Below are 9,258 nucleotides of genomic sequence, written 5' to 3'. Positions count from 1 at the left end.
CCGAAGTCCCAATCCACTTTAGACAGCATGACCCCAACCCATTAACTTAGGACAGCTCTGAAAAAATCCCTGCCTTTCAAAGTATAATTTTTGTCCCAGCACGCCAGCCGCAGCATTTAATGGATTCATGAATGACGGGCCGTCACAACTCCTTCACCTCTGAAATAGCGTCACTTTTTCTTAAATTCTTCCACCTGGTTCCCCATGACAGGGTTCAGATAAACGGCCAGACTTCCCAAGGCCAATGTTTTCCAGAAAAGTATTTCGATTTGGCTGTAGTTTCTTGGTCTGCTTACACTGCATGGTTTTAGGCCTTTTTGGAGCTTTATCTTTGAACAATTTAAATACACACCTCACCTTGCAGCTAATTTGATGTGACTATGGGGTATGCACAAATATTTGGCACAGACATCTGGCCTTGGCAATTCCACCTCACTTTAACAAGGCAGCTTTGACACACAATAACCTCTGTTCGGCTTCTAAAATGAATCCGCCTACTTTACTATTTTAAACTGTTTACGATTTATGAGGCGTAGCTTGCAGAGTTAGTTCTGACAGACAACTCTATTGGGCCACATGCTTCCACACGCTTATGGGCGGGCCTATTTAAGCAGCCAATTCCTCTTGCCCAACCTGCTTTGCTTCCTGCTTTGCATCCTGCTTTGCTTGCTGTGTTGCTGCACTCCCTCCACCTCCCCTGCATCCACCTGTTGGGCTCTACTCTTCCTCTTCCCCTCCACTCAATGGGGGGATTCAAACTCATCACTCCAAAATTTCTAGCTCACTGAGCATGCCTATGTTTTCTGTACATCTGACCAGGAGTGATGAGCATTAGAGCCCAGACAACCAACCTAAAACTATGCAAAATTAATTAATTAATTAATTCAATCTAAGAGTTGTCTGTCAGAACTAAATGTTACCTCAAAGCAGATCCGGTTTGACCAGATGCTTAAATTCAAGGCGAGATCAGTTGCTGGGACTCCAACTCTGACATAGGGCCAGGGCTTCATCGTACTAATCGACCAGGTATTCCAATTTGCACACCTTGCATTATTAATTGCGAGGTGTGAGCTGGCTAACTGCACTCGACCGACATCTAAGAGTCCGACATCGGGCCGGTCCGGGGAGACTTCCACAACGTCGTTCCCAGCCTTTCACTCACTGCGGGACATAGACACACACAAACACACAGACACACACACAGGCACTCATGCACAAGCACATATACGCAAATATCCACACCCTCACTCACTCATGAGTGTGCCACTCTGAAACAATAATTGTATTCATTGCAACCATCAGAGTAAATTGGTACTTTGTCTACTGTTTTGACTGACACCTCCAGCTCATATGTCCTCTGAAATGCTCACCTACTCAAAGGCAGCTACAATTATGTGCTTAACCCACTGTCAGCCCCCATATGGGGTCCATAATATCCACATGCTTGTGCTATGCGCATATGGTCGCAATTCAGCTGGAATTACAACTCTGTGAGTGCAAGAAATTATTATTATAAAGTGACTCATTGTATCATTGTCTCTCTCTCTCTCTCTCTCTCTCTCTCTCTCTCTCTCCTCTCTGTGCTCATCCTCTTGTCATTCTCTTTGCACTTGGTGTGTGTGTGTGTGTGTGTGTGTGTGTGTGTGTGTGTGTGTGTGTGTGTGTGTGTGTGTGTCTGTGTCTGTGTCTGTAGGAGAATGCCGTCAACGGAGACCACCTGTGGCTGGAGACCAGTTGTTCTGGAGACCTCTGTTATCTGGGGGAGGACACCTGCCTCCTGAAGACCGCAGTGAGTAGCGCACATCGCCCCGTTTTCCGTGTCCTTATGTGGTTGTGAGAGACAGAGAGAAAAAGAGAGACAGAGAGAGAGAGAGAGAGAGAGAGAGAGAGAGAGAGAGAGAGTTTAATGAACTGCTGGCAAGACAATGTCCAGCTATCACAGAACAGTATATTTTTTTGCATTTGAACTGGAGCCCTTGCTAGAGCAAGGGCACAGTCTTCCCCATCAATAGCAGTTCAGTTTTTATGTGGACGTCTGTGCTGAGCCAGTGAGACGCAGCTTGTCCCGACAGTCTTTTCTCGAGTGTGAGACATTATTCAAACGAGACGGACAGCAGAGGGACCGGCCGCGACCCAGGAAAGAAATGTTAAAAACAGATTTGTAAGACCTTAGGTGTTTCAGCATGGGCACCGTGAAGTCCGTCCTGCTGGCGATGCATTTCAGATTATTACGTTGACGTTGTTTAAAAGGGAGACGTTGAGGAATTGAAAACTGTCTAGAAATACTTCCTCTAACTTGATGAATTGACAACAGATGTATACAGAATTAATAGATACAGCTACTAGGCTTGGACAGATTTATGATTAAATCGGGGGTACAATTAAATCCCCCCCGCACGCACCTGCCACTCTACAGTATATGCAGATCTTGTGATTATAATATAGCAATATATAATATAATCTCATAGGGAAAGATTTTGATTTATTTTGTTTCTTACTTGTATGGAAAATGAAAAATGTAAACCTAACTCAGAGAATTTGAGCAGTTTTTTTTTACGGGGGTTTTCTCCTCCGGACAGCGGTGTGCGCCGGCTCCCTTGCCTGTCTTTTTATTTTAGATCTATTTATTTTTGTTTGTTTACATGTATGAAACAATTCTTTTTAGCACAACTGAGTTAAGGGACTGTGCCGTTCCGTTCCAAAAAAAGCCTTGCATCCCCACTGTTGGGATAGCTACCGTTGCTTTCGGTAGCTATGAGACTTAATTTAATAAAAACAATGTTTTTGTGTGAATACTTTACTTGTAAATTATAAATCCTGCACTTCTGGAACGAGGGGAATGCATTAGCCACATTACATTATGTTCTATGCGTGCCTGCCACCCCCCTGATAAAATTGTATATCAGACAAAAAAGAACCGTCCCGTCCGTTTGACCGCGCAGGGTTTGGTTACGTTAGCGTTAGCCGCATGCTAGCAGGCCGTGGAGCTCAGACCTGGCCTGCGGAGGAGCCAGCAGGGGGCACCGAGAGCGGGGAGCAACCAGACACACAGGACTCGGTTCAGCAGAACATTTAAACGTGGAAGTTACTTACTCCAATGTAAACGTTTAAGATGATCAATTTGATTGGCTGTGTTTTCAGTGTCTTCAGCGGACAGGCCCGCAGCATTTCAGAACAGAGAGTTCTGCCTTTTTTTCACGATCTTGAAACATAATTTTATGTACTTGGCGATTTTTTAATCATTCAAATTTGACTGGGTGGTTAATAACACATTTTTCCGTGGTGTGACAATCTCAGAAGACATATTTATTTTCTGGATTTACAGGGACTTTAAACAAACAGAATAAAGCCAGTGCACAGAGAGGCTAACTAGGACAATACCTTTGTGCCTTGAATAATAAGTATTTTATGAGGGAGAAATGGTGAAAAGAAAAGCCTGAGTTTGGCCCACTTCAGTCTCCGTCGATGGGACATAGAAAGAAACAGTTTTTTGTGCCCTTGAGAACATTGTTTGCTCCAAGATTTGATTGGGGTTATTTTTTGTTCCACACCAGGACTGAGAATAATGAGGAAAAAGGAAGGATCTCATTCCGAATGACTGTCATCCATCTTGCATAAAAGTGCATTAGAACAGTTCGACATAACAAACCATCCTTCAGGGCTCTCTTCTCTTTCATCTTCCATTCCTGCCTCCTCCATTCACTCAAGTGGCTTTATTAGCCAGTAGAATCCTGAAGCCGACGTCGGTTTTTCACCGGGACTGACCCCATCACGGAGTAAAGGAGATGAGAGAGAGAGGGGGAGAGAGAGAGAGAGAGAGAGAGAGAGAGAGAGAGAGAGAGAGAGAGAGAAAGCAGCTGCTTTCTTGGTCCTTAATGTTTTGTTTTAGCCATTTGTTCATTTCAAGAGCCCTTCATTTCAGATGAGGAAATGCTTGCTAATCAGACAGCATGGTGCTGAGAGCACGATGAAATCAAATAGCAATCTTCATCAAACACCACTTCCCCTTCTCTCTCTCTCTCTCTCTCTGTCTCTCTCTCTCTCTCTCACCCTCTCTCTCTCTCTCTCTCTCTCTCTCTCCGCCTCTCCGTCATACACATACTGCATATGGAAAAGCACACATCAATTGTCGGCTCGAAATGTATTTTTCCGTGAGGTAAAACATATAGCGCACGCTCTACTTTTATGGTGTGTGTCGAAGAAATCACCACGATCAACCTTTTTTACAACAACATGAAAAAATGTAGCACACATCAGCATTGTGGGTCACCTAATAGCTTGGGGGGTGGGAGAAGGCCAATGTGGGAGTTCGGGCACTGTGCCCTCACGCTGGGCCCTCACACTGAGACATGACATTAATCATAATCGTTAGCCTGCCTTTGAGATTCAATTAGCGCTGTATGCCATCCCGAGACAAAAATATGGAAAGGAGGGATGAGGAAACTCGATGTACTGAGAATGCCCTTTTTTAGCACTTATTTTCCCCCTCGGGTCCAAGATTCAATTAAAAAGATGTGCTTTCCATTGCTGCTCATCAAGAACCCCCAATAAAAGGTATTAGCAGACCTGCCAACCTGCACACATTTTGTGTACTAACTATGCAATTCTTGATCAAAAGATGCAGGTACAAAATGCCAGCTGAAACTGCGCAAAAGAAATCTAACAATAAATCAAATACCGTACATTTATTGGGTGTTGAAACTGCATCCCTGGGATTGGACCAGATTTCACTGCATATAGTATGTATGGAAGTATGTATATGCATGTGACGAATAAACCTCTTGAATCTTGAATCTTGAATGCTGCAATCTGTGGTTCAATGAGCCCCCCCTCCCACTCACTCAACATCCACTGATACGCAGCGCACTGAGTGATACTTTATTATACACTGAGGCGTGAAGCTGCATTGTGAGGTAAAATGGGAAGTGGGGGAGTAATAAAAAAGGCACAAAAATGTGACCCGATACGACGTAGTATAACGTAGCTGCGTAGCTGACACTTAAAAAAGAGAGCGAAAGAAAGAAAATGTCGGCTGTTTGGTACTTCAAGGTAAACAAAGAAGATTAGTTCAATTATTTATTCATCGCCTGACAATATTCCAACATTGTGCAGATGTGTATCTATCGCTGTCACAGCGGAGCTCCACTCGTGATGAAAAGTTATACTCTTTTTTTGGGCCCTGGTTCGTGACAACTCATTGAGTAAAATGAGTGGTTTGATTTAATTTACTTGGTTTACTGCACGGTGAGGGAAGAAGGACTTCCAGTGAACAAGAAGGAGAAGAGTTAAGATCTAGTTATTATTATAAATTTTTATTGCAATGATTGCAATTTATTTTGGAATGCCAAGTACTATATTAATATGATATAAAGGCATATTTGCACTTAAAAGTGAAAGACACTTATATTTGAAGCTTGAACTGGACATACATTTTGTATCCTAAGATTCAGTGAGAGTTACAGGTTGAACTTGATTCTATTAGAACTCAGGGGCAGTTTCATCTTCTATTATTGTTCCATAGTTAATAATGAACAATAATGAACAATAATAAACACAGTGTCAACATCAGCAATCTCACTATATTAAGTGAAAATTGCAGCAGTACTGTGCATGTGCAGCTGTCCTATGACGTGACCTTCATCAGATCAAATGAAGTATTTGTCATTGACGTACAGCAGATATACCCAAAGAGACCAGATGATAAGAAATGTGGTTTCTACCATCACGGATATAAACCCAAAAAGATCGGACGACAAAGAAAAAGTTAATTCACAGTCAACGGTTTATTATGAAAACAGAATTGAAAGAAAATCCAAATCGGCCAAAATCAGAATCGGAAGGTCAGACTTCAGCCAAGAAAATTGCAAACACTGCACCTCGAGTTGGTCAACATGTTTGGTAACTTTACGAGATGATGCATTTCAAGAGATGTATCCTAATGAGATTAATTTGTAGCCGAGACAGCTACGGTGTGAATAACTGATGGAGTCATTTGGTTGCAGTAGCTCAAATGCCACAGAGACTCCCTGTTACACTGTTGTGGTACTCAAAATATTTCCCAAGGTTGGCAGGTCTGCTAATAGTATGTGCAGGAGACATGCAGTACCAGAATGTCGATATTCTGCTATTTATACAATGTTGACGTAACAGCCGAGTCGTTATTGTCCCTGTATAAAAATAACACAGCTTCTACTATGTAGAAGCCTTACCTAGTGGTTCTTAAGCTCTCTAGTACCATTTTTGTTTGTTATTCAGGTTGTACCTTTTGCCAGTTTCTGTTCATCAAATAATGTACGACAGTCCTTCTTCACTGGCATGTTGGATTTTCTCAAGGTTGGTTGACAAAAGGCTGCTTAAGCTCTGCCTTTTTTCTCTCTGACTCGTCATTCAACTCTCTCCTTTGCTCTGTCTCACTGTTTGAATGAACATTGTGGAGATGGTGGGGGGGTTATTTGTGTGTGCGCTTTTTTTCTCCTCCCTGCCATTAAGTATTATTAAGGCTGACTGTCAATAGTCAACCCGCTGGATGGAGCAGATGCCACTCCATTATCAACACGGATATCATTACCGGTAATGATCGACTCACCCCTGCCTGAATGGCTTTGCTATATTCCATGTTAAAAAGGTCAGCTCTTGTCAGAAATTAGTGTTTGTTTGAAATATTCCTAATTTGCTACCAGGCACACTGCATTGGTTTCCCAGGTGTCCTGCAATACAAATGCCTGGTTTTGTGTCAGTGTTCTTCATTCAGTGACAGTAAGTTACACCCAGCACCCTGTATCATTGACTCTCTCAGTAGGAAAGGTCTGTAAACAGAACACGAGGAAGGCTCCTGGCATCTTTGAAGCACTCTGGCTGACCAGCTAGTCCCTGCGTTGGCAAAGATCTTTAATCACTACCGAGAATACATTTTCCCCATTGTTAAGAAGGAAAATATAAAATATCTAGCTGCAATGGTCTGCGGGCTGTCAGCCCTAACATTTGGCCTTCAGGAAGTCCTTTGCACGTGCATTGTGTCAACTATCGTTGACACAATGCACTTTGCCTCCTGGGCAAACTGCATTGGGTGATGCAGTCAATCTCCAAACCCTCCTTTCTCCATCACAAAATGGCTAGACTCTTTTGAGGCAAGTACCAGGATTCTATCTGGAGACATAAGTTTTGCTTTTAAAACCATTAACCCAGAACTACTGCATCATAAATCTGTCACAGCTTGATGTACACCTGGGCACTCCAGGGTCACTAGATTTCGGATTTCCTGAGAGATAGGACGGGTTTCTCCAAGAGGCCTGCTACATGTTTAAAACCCTGTCTACAAACAGCAGAGTAGTCTTTGTAGGATCCTCTCCCATGACTGCACCTAAAGCATTCCACCCATAAAGCTGCACAAGTTTATGGATGAAATGGTAAATCATGGTGAACCTCATCTTTACCTACAATGAGACCACCTGTTGAGGAGAGGTAGCCCACCCGCTAACAAACTGAAATACACTCAGAAGACAGTAAATTTTCTTTCCTCACCTGAAAACAATTATAACTATTGTAAGCATATACAGGTGTATATAAGCTTTAGAGGAGTTAAATACATTGACAACAGTTTTGAAAGAGTGAGAGTGAACTATAGTCCTCCATTTTGATCAAGATCAAAATATGAATACAGTATGAGACAATTAACTTTTATTTTATGACATTTATATACATGCATATACTGTATGTTTTGACATGTATGCATGTCTTGTTAAAATGGTACTTGACAAAAATGTGTGTATGATTATCCAAGATAGGCTAAGATAGGCCTCTAATGTTAATTAGCATCTACTTCGTTCATAACTAGTTGCCATGATCTTCTTAACGTCAGTGTGAAAGAAGGAAATCAAACTGGCTGGCTGTAGCCTTCGAGTGTGAATATGGCCAAGTCATTCTTGGGGATTACCTTCTCTTGAGTCTCCACCTCCAGTTGTCAAGCGTGGATACTTAACCGTCCACTCTCCCTCCACTCAAGCTTGCAACGGAACACAAACAAGGTCACCCCAGACCCCGCTGTGCTACTGACTCCAGAGACATGTTTTCCACATCTTCTCTCACCTTGAACCAAGTCAAATTCTGCTAATGAAACCCCCCTCTCTCTCTCCTTTTAAGGATTCTGTTTGCTGCCTCATTCACTCACAGTCAGAAAATGGACAATTTCACTGTCTGGTGCAGAAGTACATGTGGAGGAAGGATATCATTCACAATATTTTTTTAGTATTATGTATAATAATTATACTATAAGATATATAGATTATTGCACATATGGTTTTCAAATGTGTGTGTGTGTGTGTGTGTGTGTGTGTGTGTGTGTGTGTGTGTGTGTGTGTGTGTGTGTGTGTGTGTGTGTGTGTGTGTGTCTCTTAAGAAGTCGGCCCCCAGAAGAAAATGTGCAGTCTGTAAGATTGTGGTTCACACTGCCTGCATAGAGCAACTAGACAAGGTATGCACACACACACACACACACACACACTCAAACAAAACTTGTTTCAAAATACAATTAGTACGGTGTTTCACGGCAAACCCGCATCCCTGAAAAGCCTCCTCGCCACAAAACTTTGTTTAGGCTTTACGCTACAATATCTTTCATATTGACTAGCCATATATGTATTTGACCTGCATATTTAAGCCCCTTCAGTTAACAAATTATTTGTGTAATGTAATGAAATGTAAAGTAATGTAAATAATGTAAATATTTACTCTGTTTTTACAGAATTGTCAAACAAATAAAAGTGATTTCAGGTTTTCTTTTACCTAAACTTTTTCTGCTGTTTTATGAGCTTGTCCACACACTGAGAGGTGTTCAGAGTTCACCTTAGGGTAGTAACCCTAACCCTAACCCAGTTCAGGGTAGATCGCAGTGTCGTCAAACAACTCCGCAGTGCAACGGTTCCCACCGTGAATTGTGTATCCCATTCTGTATCCAGATCTGCTCACAATAGCATACTGCCAGCATTAATTTTGTCTGCAGAGATGTGATGTGATGTCAAAGTATGAATGTTTAATAGGGCTGCCCCCAAATATTCGACCAAACGTTAGAGAAGAGTCTTGGACGACCCAGTTTTTACTTGGTTGGTTCGTCGCAAAGAAAAAACAACTCCATTCAGGAGCTGCGTCTTGTGAAAATTAACATGCTTAAACCTATAGAATATGGCTGGAAACATGCACGGGCTGGACACGATCTTTTAATTTGAAACAAATTCTACCAAAAATAAATGTTCAGTTCAGGTT

General features: G+C 42.1%; 1 protein-coding gene across 4 annotated transcripts in view; it reads left to right on the top strand.

Moving 5' to 3' along the window:
- Positions 1 to 9,258, top strand: part of dgki (diacylglycerol kinase, iota) — a gene marked incomplete at its 5' end in the record, with an annotated part of 80,551 nt that overhangs the window by 32,566 nt on the left and 38,727 nt on the right. For 3 of the 4 annotated variants that reach the window (XM_080022481.1, XM_080022483.1, XM_080022484.1), the window contains 2 exons: positions 1,694 to 1,789; positions 8,396 to 8,470. In XM_080022481.1, coding sequence (XP_079878607.1) covers positions 1,694 to 1,789; positions 8,396 to 8,470 — 171 coding nt within the window. The remainder of the gene's footprint in view (positions 1 to 1,693; positions 1,790 to 8,395; positions 8,471 to 9,258) is intronic. The other variant, XM_080022482.1, reaches the window with a different exon arrangement.

Source organism: Zeus faber (assembly GCF_960531495.2).
Source record: "Zeus faber genome assembly, chromosome: 21".
Taxonomy (NCBI): domain Eukaryota; kingdom Metazoa; phylum Chordata; class Actinopteri; order Zeiformes; family Zeidae; genus Zeus; species Zeus faber.
The sequence above is the reverse complement of the archived record's forward strand: the minus strand, read 5'-3'. Positions and strand labels throughout refer to the sequence as shown.